Source organism: Pseudopipra pipra, chromosome 3, assembly GCF_036250125.1.
Source record: "Pseudopipra pipra isolate bDixPip1 chromosome 3, bDixPip1.hap1, whole genome shotgun sequence".
Taxonomy (NCBI): Eukaryota; Metazoa; Chordata; class Aves; order Passeriformes; family Pipridae; genus Pseudopipra; species Pseudopipra pipra.
The window spans coordinates 17,385,406-17,405,278 of NC_087551.1; the positions used below are offsets into that span (position 1 = coordinate 17,385,406).

Sequence of the window (19,873 nt, forward strand, 5' to 3'; positions counted from 1 at the left end):
TCCAGGAGCAGGCAGCTGATGCATAAATTAATCATATAATTTCCAGTAACACTAAATTGAAAGAGATGTTGCTGGTTTGATTTAAAACTCATCACTTACCCTCTTCCAGCTTTGTTTTCACAGTCAGTAAAGTGGGGGTTTGCCTGCCTTAGTGCGAATCTCTCGGAAATCCTTTCCAAGACTTGCAGTAAATGCCAACATTTGGCCAGTGCTCAATTTAGCCTTCAAATCTAACAGTAGTTTTTGTTGGTTTTAAATTCTGCTTATGCTTCCATCCCACAGGAATTTCGGGAAATTCCTTACCTGAAGAAATTTAAATGTAAGAAGCAGGACAGGGTGTTCCCTCCAGATGCTGCAGCTGTGAACTCTGCGCCTCCTCCCTCTGCATCTGCTCCTTTGTCAGAGGCCGTGTCTGCACCCAGAGGTAAGTGTCTGGCTGGGCATGGGCTGGTGGAGTTTGGAATGAGGCTCAGGCTGCCACTCCCAGCCAGACAAACGTGCCACCCTGAACAGGCACGCCCTTCTCCTCCTGTCCTCAAGCAGGCAGAGCTCTCCTGCTGAAAAACAGTCTCATGTGCTTCATCTTCCTAGCACAGGTGGGCCCTGGTACAGTGGGTTGCCTGGGGACATGGACTTGGGGTCCTGGTTGTTTACTCACAAATCATTTTGAGTGTTTGTTGATGGTAAGGAAATGATGTGTTTGCAATGAATCAGAAACTTAAAATGCCGATGTTCCAAAATGTGTCCCAATGGAGACCTGCTGCAAAGTGCCTTGTCGCTTGGTTTCTTGGTGAACATCCAGGGACATGCATAATGCCAAATATTCCACATCATTTTAGATTTTAAGGGCAAGAGGGGTTTCTGTGATTTCTTTTTTTTTTTTTTCTTTTTTTGGTGTGGTTTTTGTTTTGGTTTGGTTGGGTTTTGGGTTATTTGTTTGTTTGTTTTTAAATCATCCACTGAGATTTGGCTTTACCAATCACTGACTCTCCTTATGCAAAATAGTTGTGCTGTCTCCAGCCCACAAGCTGGCAAAAGGTTAGGCTCCAGAAACTCCCTGTAGGCTGTTGGAAGAGTTGTATGCTTTGGTGATATAGCCTGTCCATTAAGATCCATGCTGAATTCTTTCTTATTCAGCCTTTCTAGCTCTGATCATAGTTTTGGGAGCAAGGCATTATTGTTACTTGGTGAAAAGGGTGAAAGTAATTCTGCACGGATAACTTCAGCCAGATCATGTTATTTTAGCAATGAAGACAAAATAACCCAGGTCTTGATTCTGATTAGCAAATTGATTCCAGCCCCAGTGCCCCCTGACAGTAAACTCAAAAAATTTGACCAGATTTTAAAGCCAGGTTGCTTTGTTTGCTGGCAACCAAACAAATCTGAGTTGAGAGGAGCAGAGGAAACACAACCCTCGGTTGGTCAATCAGAGTTGATAGCTTTTATCTTCAGCAGTGCAAATATGCTCTTAGATACTTGCTGTGTCCTGAATGGACCCGCCTGCAGAGTGTTAACACAATGTGATGGTGCCTCAGATGGTTACCAGTCTACTCCTGACTTGTTATGGGGTTTGCATGGTACAGCCCTGTACTGTCTATAAGATCAAGACTCAAATATACTGTAATGTAGGAACACTGTTGCTTGAGAGATAATCCTCTCTGCAGCCCCTCAAAAGCAGATTTCCTTTTGAAGAGGCAGGAGCTTTCGTGTGACAGTGAGTTTCTCCCATCCTGTTCAGGCATCAAAAAAGAGGGAAGCAGAACACAGTCTCTAGTAGCACAGTACTGAAGCAGAGTGATTTTTTTTTTTTTTTGTTTAACAAAACAAAAAAAGGGCAACTAATATGCCTACATATCCACTTCCCTGTGTTCCGTCCCTTCTCTTTGTTGGCAGCTGCTGGGCTTTGTAGCTTTTCCTATGTGAAGGGGAACTTCCTCCCACTTGCTTAGCACAGCTGGGACCTGCTTGGCCCCTTGTCCCCCTGCCAGCTGGGCTGATTGTACGGAGTGGGGGGGATGCTGTCCCTTTGTGCTTGTTGTGTGGGGAACTCTACGCCTGTTGCTACCATGCTGTGTTGTTTCCAAACCCCTTAGACAAACCACTGACCAACATGAAGATCCTGGTTGTTGGAAAGCTGTCAAAGAACAAGGAGGAGGTGAAGAGCATTGTGGAGGACCTGGGAGGAAAGATGACCACAACAGCTAACAAGGCCACCCTGTGCATCAGCACACAGAGTGAGCAGCCCTGCCTCGGTTACTGGTAGCACTGTACTGGTAGCTGAGCAGATTACAGAGGGCATGTGTCCTCAGAACCGTCTGGGGATCAGTGTTTGGATTAGGGGGAGTGTTTTGTGTGCACACATGGCCTTAGTGTGCTTGGAAAACTAAAGACAGCTGTGTGGTGTTTGACTTCACTTGCTTAGCGGGTTAACCCTGTGGGTTGTGCCTTAAGGCTCTATTGGGTCTGGCAGCTGGAGCTGGGATCTGTGTGCAGACTGTGGTGCCATGCAAGCCACCCTTGTTGGGATGAGAGGTGCTGGGGGCTGTGTCTGTGCTTGCCTTGGAGAAGCTACAGAGCTGACTGTGGGTGCCTGAGGGCAGTTGTTTTCTCTACTGGCAAGTTAGGGTCTGCTCTTGCTCCCTGTTGGAGTTGGGGTGCAAACTGACTGCTGAGATAGATCTTCTCCCACCTGCCAGGAGGTCCCCAAAGAACTGTACAGCCCCAGCCCAGCTCTGGGAAGGTGAGAGCTGGACCAGTCCGGTAAAGCAGGAGTGTTCCTGCTCTAGTCCAAGCTGCAGATTTGAGCCGAAGGCAATTTTCCTTCCCAAAGAACATGTTGAATCCAAAATGTAGTGGAACTGTGTTTCCACAAAGTGTTACAGAGCCCTGAGTCGTGGCCAAAGGGAGAGGCTGAGTTCTAAATCCTCACTGTTGGTTTTTTTTTTTCCCTCCCTTTTCCTACCCTTGCCTCTGCAGAGGATGTAGAGAAAATGAGCAAGAAGATGGAAGAAGTGAAGGAGGCCAAAGTCCGTGTGGTCTCAGAGGCGTTTCTTCAGGATGTGAAATCCTCCAGCAAGGACTTCCAGGAGCTTGTGTCTCTCCATGCGCTTTCCCCTTGGGGTGCAGAGGTGAAAATGGAGCATGAGGAAATGGCTGTGGATGGAAAGAGCAGCAAGCCCCCAAGTATGAAGAGTGCTGGCAAGGTCAAAGAAGAACAAGGTGACGAACAAAGCAGTTGTTTATCCACAGGCCTGTTCAATTCTGTGCATGCACAAAGCAAACCTGGGTGTGGTCTGTCCTTGGCCTTTTCTTGAGTTCTCTGCCCTCTTTCTTGTAATAAGTTTAAATAATGAGACCTTAGGGCAAAACTGGCTTTAAGTAAATGTGAAGCTGTCTCCTGAGCTGGCTTTTGTTTTCCCTAGGTCAGTCTTGCTTCAGAGATCTGTGCTGTACGTGCCTAGGTTTCCCTGACATCAGTCTAGTCTCTTCCTCATAAGAAATCAGCTTCTTTGCCAGTTTTGGTCAATATTGCAGCTCCAGGGAGGTCCTGGGGCATCAAGATGACAGAGACTACCATGACCCCCGAGGGGTGTTAGCAAGTGAGAAAATATTGGAATCCAGAGCACTGGGTCTCTGCTACTTGATTAAGAACATAACGTTGTTTTAACAGAGGAGGAAAAATATCCACCACTGGTGGCATTGCTCACCAATGCCAGAGAGAGCTTGCATTATTAACTTTGGATCGTGAACAAAAACATCAGGTCTGCTCCCTTATCTTTGGAACCTGTCCTCCGTATCCTCCAAGGCAGAGGTTTCTGTCATACAGTTGGGTGTGTGATTGCCAGACTATCTCACAGCAGTAGCATCTCCAGGGAATCTGAACACCCCCCATGCCCTGTGAGTTTTTTAAATCCCATTTTGGGATTTGTGGTTACAGAATATGCCAAGTTGGAAGGGACCCACAAGGATCATTGAGTCCAGCTCCTGACCCTGCACAGGACAATCCCCAAGAATCACACCATATGCCCTAGAGTATTGTCCAAACAGTTCTTGAACTCTGTCAGGCTTGGTTGTGCTTATCTGCTGTGCAGGTGAAAAAATGGTATGGTCCACCCCTTGGAGCCAGAAGGAGAGAGAGAGAATCTGGGAAATCTTATTTTTCATTTACTTGGTGGGATGGAGGCTGTAATTTGACTGCTAAAGCTAGGTAAAAAAAAGCCATTGAAGTCATTGTGCTCATATATTGGTAATCTGATTCACTTTAGGGTGATAATTATGCAAATTGAGAAATTTAAGTGTTGATTCAAGTCAGACTGTTGCTCACTTAGGAAAGAAATTAACTGTCTTTCACTGCAGGACCTAGCAAGTCTGAAAAGAAAATGAAGCTAACAGTGAAGGGTGGAGCAGCAGTAGATCCTGATTCTGGTGAGTGATAACTGCACTACCCACAGTCTTCAGGATGCGTGATTGTTTGCAAAGTGTTGTTTTGGTGAAAGGATAGGGGTTCCATAAAAGGAACACGAATTTTAAACCTTTTTCGTTGCTATTAAAGGAAGGATGTTGACTGACATCTGAAGCTGGATATTGTAGGATTTTTTAGTGGAGCTTTCAGAAGGACCTTTTAAACGAAAGCTTGTTCAGCTTCAGGAGCATCTGTCAGTGTGGTGAATAAAAGCCCAGTCGGCAGAGGCCACAGGTCTGGCATGAACATCTGCCCCCAGAATTTTTGGGGAGCAGCTGATGCCACTCTCCAAACCTATGGTGCATGGATGTTGTTCTGAGAATTCCTACTGCATCCAAGGCCAAGCTTTGCTTTCCAGTCCATTTGCTAATGTGACACCTGCAGAGCTGCACCTCTTGAGAATTCCTTCAGCCAGTCATGCAGTGTTAGATAAGAGATTTTAGGTCATCCTCTGTCAAAGGTTACAATTTTTTCCCCTCTTGTTAGGATTGATGTTCACTCCAGTTATCTAAAGATGCGTGCTCACAATTCATTAGAAGGAAAACATGCTTCAGGTAGTTTTGAATGAGCATATGGTCACTGTTTTTGCAGTATTTTTGTTAAATCACACTACATGAAACATTTGGGTGAGCACAAATGCAGGAAGGAGAGCTAAAACAGTAACCTCCTCTGTGTTTTAATTTGTTTCTTCTCTACAGGTTTGGAGGATTCTGCTCATGTCTTTGAAAAAGGTGGAAAAATTTTCAGTGCAACCCTGGGACTAGTAGATATTGTGAAAGGAACCAATTCCTACTATAAATTGCAGCTGCTAGAGGATGACAGAGAGAACAGGTGAGTTTAGCTTTCCCTTGAAATACTTTCGTTCACATTTTCCCTGATACATTCTGGATTTTTGACATCTCCGAAAGCCACTTGTGAGTTAAATGTCTTTGAGGAGATACTTTTAAAAAACTCCACTGCAACCCAAACAAAAAAAAACCCCAAAACTAAAAGAACTCCTCCAAACCTGCCAAACAACAAGCCACCCATGGAGAAATCTCTGCTCTGCATGGAGACATTTCTTTGTGATGTTGACAAAACCTAAGGGGGGGGTGGTTTCTCCATATTCTCCAACTTAATCTTGTCTTCTAATTGCAGAGTTGTACCTGGGGAAACAAAACGAGATTCTGGCTGTTCTACCACAGTGTAGTCCTGAATTAAGCCCTGAGGCTTAACAAAATGCACTGAAATAGTCAGGGCTGATCACGTGTTTAGCTTTTCAGTCCCATTGGGTGCATGGCGGAGCTGTCCAGTGGTTGCATTGCTGATGAGATAAAGAAATTGTGAGAGTGCTTTAATATGAAACTGCCCCTGCCAAACAAAGTATCACAGAAATCCAGAGTAGCTGATGTCTGTCATCAGTAACCATGGTTCAGCTCCAGATTTATTGCACTTTACCATGTTCATAATAAGCTTGTGTGTGAGGTTGTATCAGATCTGTGGTTCAGTACATGGAGGGATCTCTGTGCCTGCATTTCATACCTGATGCACTGGAAAGGCTGACTGATTGTATCCCCATAAATACCATGGGAGCTCACCCAAGGTGGTGGAGATAGTACAAATACTTGATTTGCTTCTGGTTTCTCTAAAATACTGAACTCTGGGGCTCGAGGCTTAAAGGTGCATTGTCTTAGTTTTTCAAATATATGATCTCAATAGCCTGAAGATTTTTATTTACAAACCATTAAGACTGAAGAGGTGCTAGGCTCTCTTTTCCTGCTGTGCACCTGTTTATTCTCAGGGCTGTAGTTCTGGTGTGTTAACACTGGGCATTTTTCTTGCCAGTTCTTGGACATACACTCTGTGGTGACTCCTCTGTTGATTTCCAACAATTACTGATAGACAGTGTCTTCCATAAAATTAATGGTATGCAAAGGGCTGATTGCATCGTTTGTGCTGGGTGTTGCAGGGTCAGTCTCATTTGGACTGAGATCCAGCACCGGAGTGTCTTATGTCTGTTCTCTTCTCACATTTCATTTCTATAGATACTGGGTGTTCAGATCTTGGGGCCGTGTGGGCACTGTGATTGGGAGTAACAAGCTGGAGCAGATGCCGTCAAAAGAAGATGCTGTTGAACACTTCCTGAATTTGTATGAAGAGAAAACTGGCAATTCTTGGCATTCAAAGAACTTCACTAAATATCCAAAAAAATTCTACCCCCTGGAAATAGATTATGGACAGGTAACTGTGAAATGTCCAAGTACCAGGTGGAGTATTGCTTAGCTGCCTTGCTACAGCTGTTCTGTTCTGTGCTCACTGTTGGATCGCTTACACTTAACAAACCAGAGGAATGAAGTGCAGCTATTGCATCTCTGTGCTACAGGAGAGAACTGTAGATCAGGGAGTGCCATCTATTAAAACAGACTGTTGGGAAACTATGGAGTTTTCTGTTATCAAGTCTGAAGTCCCTTTAGTGCTCGTTCTTGTTTACTCTGTAGTTTCAAGGGTGTTAATTTGAACCTAAGTCAGCAGTCAGTTCACATACATATTGTCTGAAAACCAGATTTTCTTTTATTTAAAATAGATACTTCTCATCTGTCCTCTGCTTCCAAAATCCTCCCAAATGCAGGAGCAACTCCTATGCAGCATTCTGCTTAGTGCACATTTTGAGCAGTCTGAGAAAGAGAAATTATTGCTGCCAGTAAGGTTTGGCTATTTAGACAGCTAAGCCAAATAAGAATTCTCTTCTTTCTGCCCAGTGAGGGTTTATGTGTTTATTTAAAGACATACCTGTAACTTAAACTATTTTTGGATGAAGTAGTTGAATGCTGTTAGTAAGCTATAAAGTTACCAGAAAACATGTTTTCAAGCTGTTGAGTTTTTGTGTGGCCAAATTAATGGATGTCATCTTTTGGTGCTTGAATTCTGGAAATTTGAATATTTCAGTGGCAAAGTGTCTGTTTCACTGCAATGTACAGTGTTACTCAAAGCACCTGGCAGATGCTTTATTTGTACAATGCTCTCTCCAAGAAGGCATCGAGATGGTATTTTGGGTAATTGATGATTCTTGTACACATCTGTGACAATTTTTATTACAAAAACTTGGTGAAACTAGTTATTACGTCTGTTTTGTCATAAAAGCAGTAAAGTAAACAGTTATTTTTCATATCAAAGTCTCTGTGCAGCAGAAGGCTTGCAGAAAAAGTAATTAATACTGTTGCTTGAGGTGAAGCAGAGATGCAAAGAGAGTTTCTATTCCCCTAGTTCTACTTTTCTGCTTACTTTTTACTGTGCTAACTCTTGAAATAACATCTGCCAAATTACTGAATAGGTGGTTTTTTAAGCCCACTTTGTTCCAAAATGTCAGAGCAATGTCCCACGCTCCCCATGAACTTCAGGCTAGTCATAGGATGCATACACTAAATTGGTTTTGAGTTGTTGCCATGGCAGCCAGCCTGTTACTTTTATCCTTTGTGATTTTGCTAATTCTGATACTATTTTTACCTCCTAGGATGAAGAAGCTGTCAGGAAACTGACAGTAGGTGCTGGGACAAAATCAAAACTTGCTAAGCCAATCCAAGATCTTATTAAGATGATCTTTGATGTGGAGAGCATGAAGAAAGCGATGGTGGAATTTGAGGTGACTTCTCCCTTCTAACCATCATACTTGCACAGACAGAATTTGCAAGTTCTTTGCAATCTGGGGGGCATCATACTTCCCAAAAGTCAGTGTAAGTTTTAGATCAACCTTAAAATAAAGGCAAGAGTCCCGCTGGAATTTGCCAAGCACTGGAAGTAGTGACTTAGTTATGATACATGCAGTTCTTAAAACACAGATACATTCTTTGCCTATCAGTGTCTTCAATTTAACAAGCCTGTGAGAAAGTCGTCTGCCGGTCCTGGGATCAGTAATCATTCTGTCTTTTTGTTTGTTTGTGTTTTTTTTCCAGTGACACATGCATAGTGACCACTGTTTGCTGAATGCTCTTAAAATAGTAACACAGATTAGCAATTTGCTGGTGATGTGAGGCTGGAGACACGTCTTTTTTTGCTAAGTGGTGAACCACATTTGGGGCTCGGGGGGTGCAGAACTACCGCTGGTTTAGGTAGCAATTGAGATACAGCTCAGACTTGAGAAATGCTGCCAGTTAATACAAACTTATTAAGTGCCTTGACAAAGTCCACATCCTCTTCTGAACAGGGCAAAACTTGAGATTGTTGTATTTCTCATTTGTTCTAATAATACTCTATTTTCATCCATCATTCTTTTGTCCATACTTCTTGATCCATCTTTCTAATAAGCTCTCAGAGAGTTCTCTCTCTTCATCTGTCTCTCCTTACACAGTTTTACTGGTGTTCAGAGATCCTGCTGTTTGTTTTAATGCAGCCATTCAAACTGAATTGATTCTAAATAACAAATTCTGATTTTCTTCAGCCAGCTTAGTTATCCTGCCCTAAGACTTCTTATTTAAGCAGTTGCTGTTTTTTTCTCTGTAGCGGTATTTTGTGTATCTGCCTTTCAGAAAAGCTTTGCACTGTTTTCTGCAGAAAGCTTTGCACAACATTTGGTAGCACCTTCAGTTAATTGTGTTCTCCTGTATCTTCAGAGGTGCTTTACATCCAAATCTTGTTTAATATTAATAATATTAATAATTCTCTGTAAGTGTAACTGGCTAAAGACTCTGAACTGATCATCATCTCATGTCATTTGGCTTTGTAGAACTCTGTTGAAACAATGTTAACTCACACCATCTGCAGATCTATAGTAGAACTGGGACTCCAGATGGGCCTGTCTTCCTATTAGATTTATCTTCCTGTACTGATGCTGCCGAACAGCTGTGTTCCATTAGAGGAAATAATATTTTTCCTAGTGAGAGGTTTCTGTGCATCGTCCAGAAATGGCTGCTTGGTTCCTTTAATCAGCCTGATCTTGAGTATTTCATTCCATCCAGGCGCTCTCGCTCTGCCAAAACTGCAGCAAATTCTTAGTTTGTTACATGACAATGGGTTTATCTGATGCATTTATGTTCCTGCTTCTAATTTAGCCTTCAAGAATTTTACCTGACCGAGCATACAGGAGTTTATTACAATTATCTGTGTCATTGCCTTACATGAAAGGGCTTGTTAGAGGACTGAGTCTACTCTAATGCTGTGTCTTCCTTTGCCTGAGTGGAAGGCAAAACATCTTCCTTGCCTCTCATGGCAGTCTTGGTGCACACATCTGTGATGTGGAGCTAATTCTTCTTGTTAACCTCAGTACATCTGGTGGTAATTGCAGTGCTGCTGTTGTTTTAGACCAAGCCCCTTGCCTTGGCTGCTGTATTCTTTTGACACATCGAACAATGAAGCTTTGGATGCAGGTGAGCTTTATATCAGAGCTTAGCTCTGCAGGGCTCTGACTACCTCCCATGAGTTGCAGGAGGCACAAACTCCAGCCCTTTGGCAGTTTGTGGTCTCTGTCAGAGTTGTACTCCTAAATCACATGACTGGGGGATGTTTTATAGGTGTTAGTGTTTTAGTGCTTATATATGTTATTTTATACATTTATTGAACTTATGGTTGGTATAGGTTTCTGCAGCTATTCTGCACATCCCAGTTAAATAGCCCATTTTACTTTTACATGTTCTGAATGATTTTTCAACTGATAATTAGATAATACAAGTTGGTACAGATGGTACTCAGCAAGAGAGTATTGGCCCCAAGAGTTTGGGAGCTAAAAATCTATTGCAGGTTGTTTTTTGTTAGATTATTAATCTTGGCTTTGTGCCTCTCACATCCTCAAAACATGATTGGTTTTGAAGCCTGTCTTCCCTCCTGCAGCCCATCTTGGCTTTTCTTGGTATCTGGCTTTATGTATGCTTAGCTGTCACTAAAAGTAAAGTTCTCCTAAACCCAGTACAGGCTGGGAATCTCCATGCAAAACCATTTCTTTCACACCAGTCTCTGTGGCTTGGAAGAGTCTTCCGAGTTCAGCTTGCAGAGAAGATTTGCATGCAACTGGCTATCCTAGCTCCATGGGGAATAAATAATGTGGAACTTAGCCAGATGGTATGTGATAGTCATGATTTCATAGTATCTTCTGTCCATGAGCTAAATCTTAAACCCATCGAGTTAAGTAAAAGCTAGTTTGACCTGCAGAGTGTATCTTGAGTATTGTCAAGAGTCCAGAAGGTGTATGTATGATCTTTCTAAAAGACTCCATTGGGCTTGATTTTTGTTGAATGTTTTTGCATTCAGATGGTTCTTAACAATGAAGGATTTCCGAAACTCTCCCAAAATCCGTCAATACACAAAGAAAACCAACATCTGAGTTGAATCAGTGGATAAATGCAGGCAACCAAGACATCATTTTTAACTTTGTTGGAGTTTTTTGGTTCATTTTTCATGAATTAATATGAAGCACCTTATAACTTCTTTGCATTTGACCCTTGATAATTGTAAAGTTGGAAGAGGTTGTCTGGGTTGTACCTAGAGTCACAGATTTCTTATGAACAAGAATTCCTTCATTCGGTTTGCTTCTTTGCCAGGCTGAAGTGTGGGGTTACTGAAGTGATTGAGGAATGCATCTGACACCAGGTTAATATTAAACTTCATGCCAGACACTTAGTACCCTAATTTGGCATTGCCCTAGCATGTGTGCTTAGCTTCCTATTGCTAAGTATTCCTTTGGTTGTAGGATGTCTTCTCAATGGTGTGTCCTTCTGTCATAATTCCTCAGTCCACAGAGTCCTCAGTCCAATGTCTCCATTCTTAAGGGGTCAGTCCTACTCACATGGAGGGATTAGTTTCCCTAGAAACCAGAGAGGGAATGCTGCAGTGGTTTAAATGTAGTGAGATTTGGTTTTAATCACTTATATTTTCATCAGATTGACCTGCAGAAGATGCCATTGGGAAAACTGAGCAAACGACAGATCCAGAGTGCGTACTCCATCCTGAATGAGGTTCAGCAGGTGAGCATGGAAGATGTTATAAAAAAAGGGGAATTCTGAATTTGTTCTAGGCTTGGAGTGGGGTGAATGTTGACTCGTGCGTATAAAAATCTGTGCTTACTTTCACTCTTTCTGGAGAAGAGGATGTGGCTTCCATGGGTAGTCTCTTCACTGTTGTACCAGTTTGGGCAGTACTTCTGTCTTTCACCCTTTGGTAGCACAAACTTTAGGCTGAGCCAGACATGAATGGCAGTTGAGCAAATGAAGCCATTGTCTTGTTCTAATAGTGAGCTGGTGTTCCTACCCCAGAGAATTCTATTAGAGGATGAGCATAAAGGTTAAGTTGACACAGGAAAGGGTCTGATTTGATAACGTTATTGTATTTACACATCGTGATCTGAACCATTCCAGAGTCACTACATAGTATTGCCTGAACAACTTGCAAAAGTGTACCAGCATATAACCCATTTTTTTGTCGTAGGCTCCCTGGCAAAGCATAGGTACAGGAACAGAACTTCAGTTGCGAGAACAGACCAGAGCCTTGACAAGGATATGCACCCTTTCCATATCCAGAAGACTTTATTTTGCCCTCCAGAACCATAATCCCCATTAGATTTTTCTCACATGAGAAATTCTGTGTATCTCTGTGCAAATACTGTGACTTACTACATGCAAGACAATTAAGTAGAATTGCACTTTTTAGTCCTGTGAGAGTTTCAGCATAAGCACTATTTGTATTGCTGCTTCTGTGTTAGTCCTATAGTATCTTTTGTGTGTTCATTGCTATGGAGACTTAGTCTTACTCAGTAATTTTTTTTTGGTGCTTGTTGTCTTGTCTAGGCAGTTTCTGACAGTGGTTCAGAATCCCAGATCTTGGACCTCTCCAACCGCTTCTATACTCTGATTCCTCATGACTTCGGGATGAAGAAACCACCTCTCCTAAATAACTTAGAATACATTCAGGTATTGACTGGAAACAGTATGTTTTTTGCAGGCAGTAGGTCTGATATCAGACATCTTACACAGAGAATATGTGAGGTTGTAACACTTACTGTAACCTCTTAAAAGCACGAGGTTAAAGTAAACGTTCAAACCTCACAAACAGAAAGATATTCTGAAGAAAAACAAGTTTAACTTACTTTAACCTTATGAAAGCATGAGGTTAAACTTGTATTTTTAAGAATACAATTTTGTTTATGTCCATGTGTCTGTGTAAATAATTATATGTATGATATATTAGAAGATAGAGATGTTATATATACAGGTTTGGGTATATTTTAATATATTTAAGTATATATATTTAAAAGACAGTGTTGTTAGATGTCACCATGTGGCCAGTGACTGTCATATACTTCTATAATTTGGGGTATTCCAGATTTACTCTGAACATGTCAAAGGCCCAGCTAACATAACAAAACCTATTTGAATTCTTCAGGCTAAAGTGCAGATGTTGGACAACTTGCTTGACATTGAGGTTGCTTACAGCCTTCTCAGAGGTGGAAATGAAGATGGAGATAAAGACCCAATTGACATCAACTATGAAAAACTTCGAACTGATATTAAGGTAAAGGAAATAAAAGGAAACGAGTGACTGTGAATATTTTGGAGTACAACAAATCAACTAAACTGTAACTGGACAGATGTATTGCTACTGAGATGGTTAGGGGACTGGGCCATGGGTTGTATGAGGACATGCTAAGAGAGCTGGGCCTTTTTGACATGGAGGAAAGAAGGCTCAAGGGATATTTTATCAATGCTTATGAATACCTGATGGGGGAAGGGAGGAAAGAAGGCAGTCAGACTTTTCTCAGTGGCTCCCAGTGACAAGAGGCAATGGGCACAAATTGAAATACAATTTGTAATTCATATGTAAACGAAAGAAAAAGATTTTGTTGTTGATGGTGTTAGGTTTTGGGTTTTTTCTTTGTTTGCTCTGACAGTGGTCAAACGCTGGAAAAAGTTGCCCAGAGAGGCTGTGGAGGCTCCATTCTTGGAGGTGTTCAAAGCTTGACTGGACTCAGCCCTTGGCTACCTCCTCCAGCTTACCCTGCTCTGAGTAGTGGAGTTAAAAATCATCTCAATTTCAAGCAGTGCCTTCCTGTCTCAGACATTCTGTGACTGAGTGCTATCTATATAACTGTATATGGGAATATATTTCCACCTAAATGGTAAAGGAGGCTTAAACTGAGCAGCTGCAAGCATAGGGCAGATGTCGTTGTGTTATAAGAAGCCTTGTGGTTTGGATGCTAAAGAAACTTCTTGTTTGCCTCTCTGCAGGTTGTTGACAAAGACTCAGAAGAAGCCAAGATTATTAAACAATATGTGAAGAATACTCATGCTGCTACGCACAATGCATATGACCTCAAAGTCGTGGATGTAAGCTGGGCTATACTGGGGTTTAACTTTGTGAAGATGGACTCTTCTTAGTTGACTTGTTCACAGTTTCCTTTTACTTTTGAGTAGCTTGCCCAGTTTCTTTTGTTGAAGGGGTGGTTTGGTAGAAAAATTCCTATTTAATAGAACAGCAGAAGTGTAGGCAGAGATGAATCTAAGCTTAAAGAGGTGTCTTTGTGTTTGTGTTTTTATTTTAATTTAATTGGACTCAAAGGGGAGGTGGAGGAGCAATCATCTGAAATTGAGCTGTAGTTCATTGAATGATTTTTTCAGGAAAATAGGGCCTCATGAAAATGCAGAAGAAAAGGTGGAGAAGTAATCAATAAGAACCATGTGATCGACGCTACCAATCTTTTTTGCTAGCATGACACAGCAAATTACAAATACTGAAAACCATCCAGATCAATTTTCATAGCAGATTAATGTGTATTTCAGATGGGATGATTCCCCCCCCCATTAGTTGCATGAAGGTAACGATTGGCTTGCTTTGTTGTTCTTTTTCTCCTATCCCTTTGTGAACGGAAGATCTTCAGGATTGAGCGTGAAGGGGAGAGTCAGCGTTACAAGCCATTTAAGCAGCTTCACAACCGCCAGCTGCTGTGGCACGGCTCCCGCACCACCAACTTCGCCGGGATCCTCTCGCAGGGTCTCCGGATAGCTCCGCCTGAAGCTCCTGTGGTATGTTGTGCTGGTTTAAGAGTTAACCAGCAGGGGAAATGAACTCAATTCAAAGGAGAGATTATAAGTCAGAATAACAATTTATTAAAATAATACAGTAAGTACAATCATACAAACAAACAATTGGTCTCAACCCACAAAACCCAAATGTATAACCCAGTACCCTGGGGCATGAACAAAGTGGTGTTCCTTGGGCCCCGCTTGAGTCCAAAGTAAAGGGAGAGGGGAAGAACCTGCTGGTGGGAGAGCTGCTGCAGTCTGGGCAAAAGTAGTGATTGCAGTCCAGTGGTGGTCTAAGTCTGGTTGAGAGCGATGAGCTGCAGCCTTCCTCTGGATCCCACGAGGGGTTGAAAAAATGTTCCAAGACTCCAAGATTATATATCCTCCAGTTCAGGCAGGAATGTTCAGTGCTCCCCTCAGGGCGGGGAGTTCCACAAAGGGTGTGAGGACAAGAGCATCCTCCTATCTCACAGGCCTCTTAACACCCAGTTTATAGCCTGAGGAGTCAGGCTCTATGGGCAGAGGGTGCGAATAGTCTATTGACAACAATAGTCTAGTTTCTGGGAAATGGCATGGAAGGCTATAGAATACACAGTTTTGGGTTACACCCACCATGATGAACTGGTCTTCAGCTGTCCTAACTAGGACATATGTGAAACAGCTTCTCTGGCTGCCTACGTCCCTGTGCCCGGGGATGACCACAGTCAGGCAACCTAAATCAGAGAATTTCTGTGTGGGGTGGGCCTTGTGTTATCTGTCAGCATTCACACACCAATGTGTGTCTCAAGTGAGTTGCTGACTGGTGTCCACAAGAGCTGGAGTTGCAGCTTTGCTCTCCTGGGAGCCCAGCCAGGTGGATTCAATGCTGCCTTTGTGTTATTGTCCCAGTTTTATTTATTTATTTATTTATTTTCTGCTTGCAGACTGGCTACATGTTTGGGAAGGGCATCTATTTTGCAGACATGGTATCCAAGAGTGCCAACTACTGTCACACATCTCAAGCTGATCCCATAGGTTTAGTACTACTGGGAGAAGTTGCCCTTGGGAATATGTAAGTAACTTATGAAGAGTATTTGCCAAGTGTGCTTAATATATCCTTGTAGAAGGTGATGCTAAAATTGCAAGCCTTCTCTTCAGTGTGAGGAGAGAGCACATGGTATTTCTTTAGGAACAAGATTTGTTTTTTCTTAAAACGAGAGCTATTTGATGGGGGGGGAAAATCATTGTTGCTGTTCTAGCTAGAATCTTGTACAAAATGCCAACATCATCAAAATTAGTAACCGAGACAAGGAAGGCTGTTGAGTTCCAGAAGACTAGATTAACTTTATATTAACTCACCATAAACTGAAGCCTGAAAAATTTATGATTTTTTTTTCACCAGTATAGTTTAAGATGAATGTAAAATGCTATCGTGTGTTCTTTGTGCTGTCCAGGTATGAGCTAAAGAACGCTTCTCACATCACAAAATTGCCCAAGGGAAAACACAGTGTGAAAGGTAAGCATTAGCAGAGCATTAGCAGTTGTCATTGGTAATCTGTAATTGGTGGCAAACTTGGGTTGTGGCGCTCTGCTTAGTGAAGGGCACTGTAGTCATTTCAGAGCTGGACTTCTTTAAGAAGTTGCATAATGTTCCCCTATAGTTGCATCAGTATATATGTATGTGTTGTTTCAAGATGGAAGCTAGTACACTTGGAGTGTTAAGATTGAAGGTGCCTGAAGTTTAGGAGGAAACTTTTATTTGATATTACCCAGGAAAAAAAATATAGGGTGCATTCTCAAACTTCTTGCTCGCTTTCATTGTAACAATACTGTGTATTTTAGAAGAAAGATGCGAGGTTTGATAGATCACAAGAATAATTGTTTAGCTTTCAAAATGCCTTAGAAGCTTGGAGAGAAGGGAAAAGCTAAGAATAAAAGTTCAGATGGAACAGCTGTTCTCATTACACTTCTATCTGCAAAAAGTATATTGCACTGAAAAAGAAGATGAGAGAAAAGACTTATCTCTTTAATTCAAGGGAAAGAAATGGTAATCATGACTGCCTTCTGTACCGAGATGGGAGACTGAAGAACAGTAACATTCAGTAATGAGTGGCTTTTCTTAAACTATTCATTTTGAGAGGCTTAAAACATCAATTGCCTAAAATAGAATAAAATGTGATTTAGCATCTTTTTCAATACATGCTACACACGTTATTATGATGTCAAATCAGATTTGTATTGAAAAGTTTAAAGAGAATAAGAATTGGTTTGTTATACTTGTCTAAAAATGCTGCAATGTGCATGTTTTCATTAATGGAGCTGGGATATGAGAGCTATAAATCTTTGTTTTAGCTTTGATCATACAGATTAGACAATTAAGTCAAAAGTCTAAAATTGTCACTTCTAATGTAGCAGAGCACAACTGCCATAAGTATGGTGATGCTAAATTGAATGAACAGACTGTATTCCTTGTGTTCTTTTTAAGGTACTTCTACACTTGATTTGAAAGTACATGTGAAGTAGTATTTGGCTGGCTAAGTCATTTTATGTGCAAAGTCTGTATTTGCCTTCTAGATTTGTAACTGATGTTTTTTTCCCTTTCTAGGCTTGGGCAAAACTGCACCTGATCCCACAGCCACTACCACCCTTGGTGGTGTAGAGGTTCCCCTAGGGAATGGGATCTCAACGGGAATTAATGATACATGTCTCCTGTATAATGAGTATCCTTTGCTGTTATGTTGGCTGCACACAGTGTCTGAGTGTTGGTGAGTTTAGCAGGACCTTGCTGAGGCAGGCCAGGAGTTTTGGCACTGTGTTTACTTTCTTTCACATTTGCTTTGGAGACCATTTGAAGACAATCCCTTCTGAAAGGGAGGTGATTTTATGGTTGTTGCATTTGAGTTGTCATTCTGTAAAAGTAGAAAACTATACATGTAGCAATAGCTGTTGCTCCAACAGGACTCAATACCTGAAGGCGTTGGAGTGGCCAGGCAACACTGCCAAGTAGTGTCTTGCCCAGAGATGTGCCAGGACAAGGAGAAAGGAATGCAGCCTATGGTTTCACATTGATCCAGTCTGGTTTCTTCCTCATGGTGCTGTGGCTGGCCAGCATGGCCAGGAGGGTAGGGGGAGCCAGCTCTGTGCTTTAGGGAGTTCGTCATCACATCGCATGTGTTCCACAGACCCTTTGCAGGTTTTGAGTGGGTATTCATTCCAAATGTGTGCTTAACGTTCACAGGAGGTAATAAGAGTATGTATAAGTGGTGTCTGAGGTCCTGAGTCAATCTCTTCACTGCCAGTGAAGCAGGAAAACCATTAATGCAACCTCAGGGTTGTAGAAACCGTCTTCTCTCTTGGTGAGCTGTTTTCCTCTGACAAGCAGTCTTGGCAACACAACTCAGGGCAATACTGTATTTATCTTGAGTTTTCTTAAATATAGTATCTGTCTTGGTCAGACAATAAACTATAATACAATTAATATTTGCTAATTGAGGTAAAATAATGTGCATTCATTTTGTTTTACACTTTGGGATCAGAGGTAAGTTTGAGGCCTAAAGCTCTGAGAAACAAATAGGTGAGCTGAGACTTTCTGTGAAAAAATAAGGATGTGCAAGCACTGCCAACAATTGTAGAGCTCTTCTCTGTGATTCCAGTTTGGGGTTTTTAGTGGGAAATTAAGAGGGCATTAATGACTTGGTGCTGGAAAATAGCAACAGAGCTGCAATTATAATTGTAAATGCCGGGTCTGTAACTGAAGATCTCATCTAGGCTACGTCACTCTGCTGTTTAGATAGCGAGAGAGATGTGTGTTACTGTCTGACAAAAAATAATCTGCAAGAACTACAGCCCCGTATCTAAGTCGATTCACCTGCCTGTCACTCAGGATTCTGCTGCACCATCGTCAGTTCTCCTTGCGACTGTTAATTGCTTGTTTATAACTATAGTGTAAAACACTTCAGATTAAAAGAGTAGTCAGATTTAAAATGTTGTGATTTGAGCTGTTAGAGCTGGTTAATCACACAGGCATCTCTGTAGTAACGTAAATTGAAAGGTGAAGTTCGACTGTGTTTTGAGTTTTTTCTGTGTTATTAATATCAATTACTGTAATTATTCCTTAACACTCTTCCCAGATATATTGTGTATGATGTTGCTCAGGTAAATCTGAAGTACCTGCTGAAACTGAAATTCAACTATAAGACATCACTCTGGTGAACAGTATTTAGAAGCCCTGTTAGAGTTATACTGTAGTTACACTATAGCGTTGACTTCTGACATGCTTATGCATTGACTTCTCTTACCAAGATATCAAGAGCTAAACTGCAGAAGAGGTTACTAAATCCCATTTAGTACAACACTTAGGTGAAAGTTTTATATAAAAGTGTGGCAATACATGGACGTGAATTCTGATGGGAACAGAGTATCTGGTTTTGTTTTATACCACTTCTAATTTCGGTGCTTTCAAGTGTTTCTTTTAATTGATCATACTGAGAAAGAAAAAAGAAAAATAAATTAAGCTGATGTTTTTAGCCAAACAGAGCTGGGCAACGGCAGGAGAAGGCATTTGATGGTGTTTATGATATTTGCTCTGTTAGGGTTCCCCCTTGTTTAAGATACACTTTTTCAGTTTTCATTTGAATAAACGATAAATGTGCATTTATTTTGAGGTAAAAAAAAAAAAATAAAAGCTAATTTCATACTAACAGCTTTACGTTTCAAAACTTCCAAATTGTTTTGGTTTTGAGTCATGATTTAAATGTATTTCGTAGAATGTTCCTAAACGTGATATCTCTCTCAAAGATCAAATGCCAAATATTGAAATCTGTAGTCACATTTCAGGAAGTCACGGTGAAATGAAAATTTGAACTTTCTGCTGAGACTTCATCTGTCAACAGTTGGTGTGGTAAACATGGAAAATGAGCTTGTGGCTGTTTGAATTTAGTATTAGCCCCAATAAACCTCCTTTAAATACCTACCTTTAACATGATGTAAGTTGGTTGTTGTAGACGTCCTAACAAAGCTGTAAGTTGAGTTTGGGCTCCAGCTTCATTCATCGAGACCTGGAGTGAGGTCTGTTGCTACGCTGTGGGTAGTCTTGAAACAGCAATATAAACTGATAATTTCCATGTTTAATGTTTTTTTTACTTCTCACTTTCAGTAAGTCATTGAGCAATATGGGAGCACTTAACTATAGAGCAACATCAGATCTTTCTCTTCAAAAATTACTGATTTCCCTGAGGGGAGAGTTGCCTAATTCCTAAGAAGGGGACACTTCAAACTCATTCTGATGGTTGTGGCTTCAGTCTTTAGTAACCTGCGTGGAAGCAGGAGATCTATTTCCTAAAATATTGTCAGGTCCCAGTACCTTTTGCAGAAGGAGTTCAAATCCAAAGTGGTTGCTGATGGCACAGATCTTTCCAGGACCCCCTGAAGGAGAGGAGGATGAGGAGTGATA

The 19,873-nt window shown here is 41.5% G+C and overlaps 1 protein-coding gene across 1 annotated transcript in view; it reads left to right on the forward strand.

Annotated features, from left to right (window-relative positions):
- PARP1 (poly(ADP-ribose) polymerase 1) overlaps positions 1–19,400 on the forward strand; it is a 34,918-nt gene extending 15,518 nt beyond the window's left edge. Inside the window, exons 8-23 of the mRNA XM_064648081.1 lie at positions 283–424; positions 2,094–2,234; positions 2,977–3,219; positions 4,357–4,425; positions 5,161–5,293; positions 6,487–6,682; positions 7,953–8,081; positions 11,308–11,391; positions 12,211–12,333; positions 12,806–12,934; positions 13,648–13,746; positions 14,290–14,442; positions 15,366–15,493; positions 15,876–15,937; positions 17,027–17,141; positions 18,552–19,400. Of these exons, the coding sequence (XP_064504151.1) occupies positions 283–424; positions 2,094–2,234; positions 2,977–3,219; positions 4,357–4,425; positions 5,161–5,293; positions 6,487–6,682; positions 7,953–8,081; positions 11,308–11,391; positions 12,211–12,333; positions 12,806–12,934; positions 13,648–13,746; positions 14,290–14,442; positions 15,366–15,493; positions 15,876–15,937; positions 17,027–17,141; positions 18,552–18,633 (2,028 nt within the window). The 3' untranslated portion in view covers positions 18,634–19,400. The remainder of the gene's footprint in view (positions 1–282; positions 425–2,093; positions 2,235–2,976; positions 3,220–4,356; positions 4,426–5,160; positions 5,294–6,486; positions 6,683–7,952; positions 8,082–11,307; positions 11,392–12,210; positions 12,334–12,805; positions 12,935–13,647; positions 13,747–14,289; positions 14,443–15,365; positions 15,494–15,875; positions 15,938–17,026; positions 17,142–18,551) is intronic.
- The last annotated feature ends 473 nt before the right edge of the window (positions 19,401–19,873 follow it).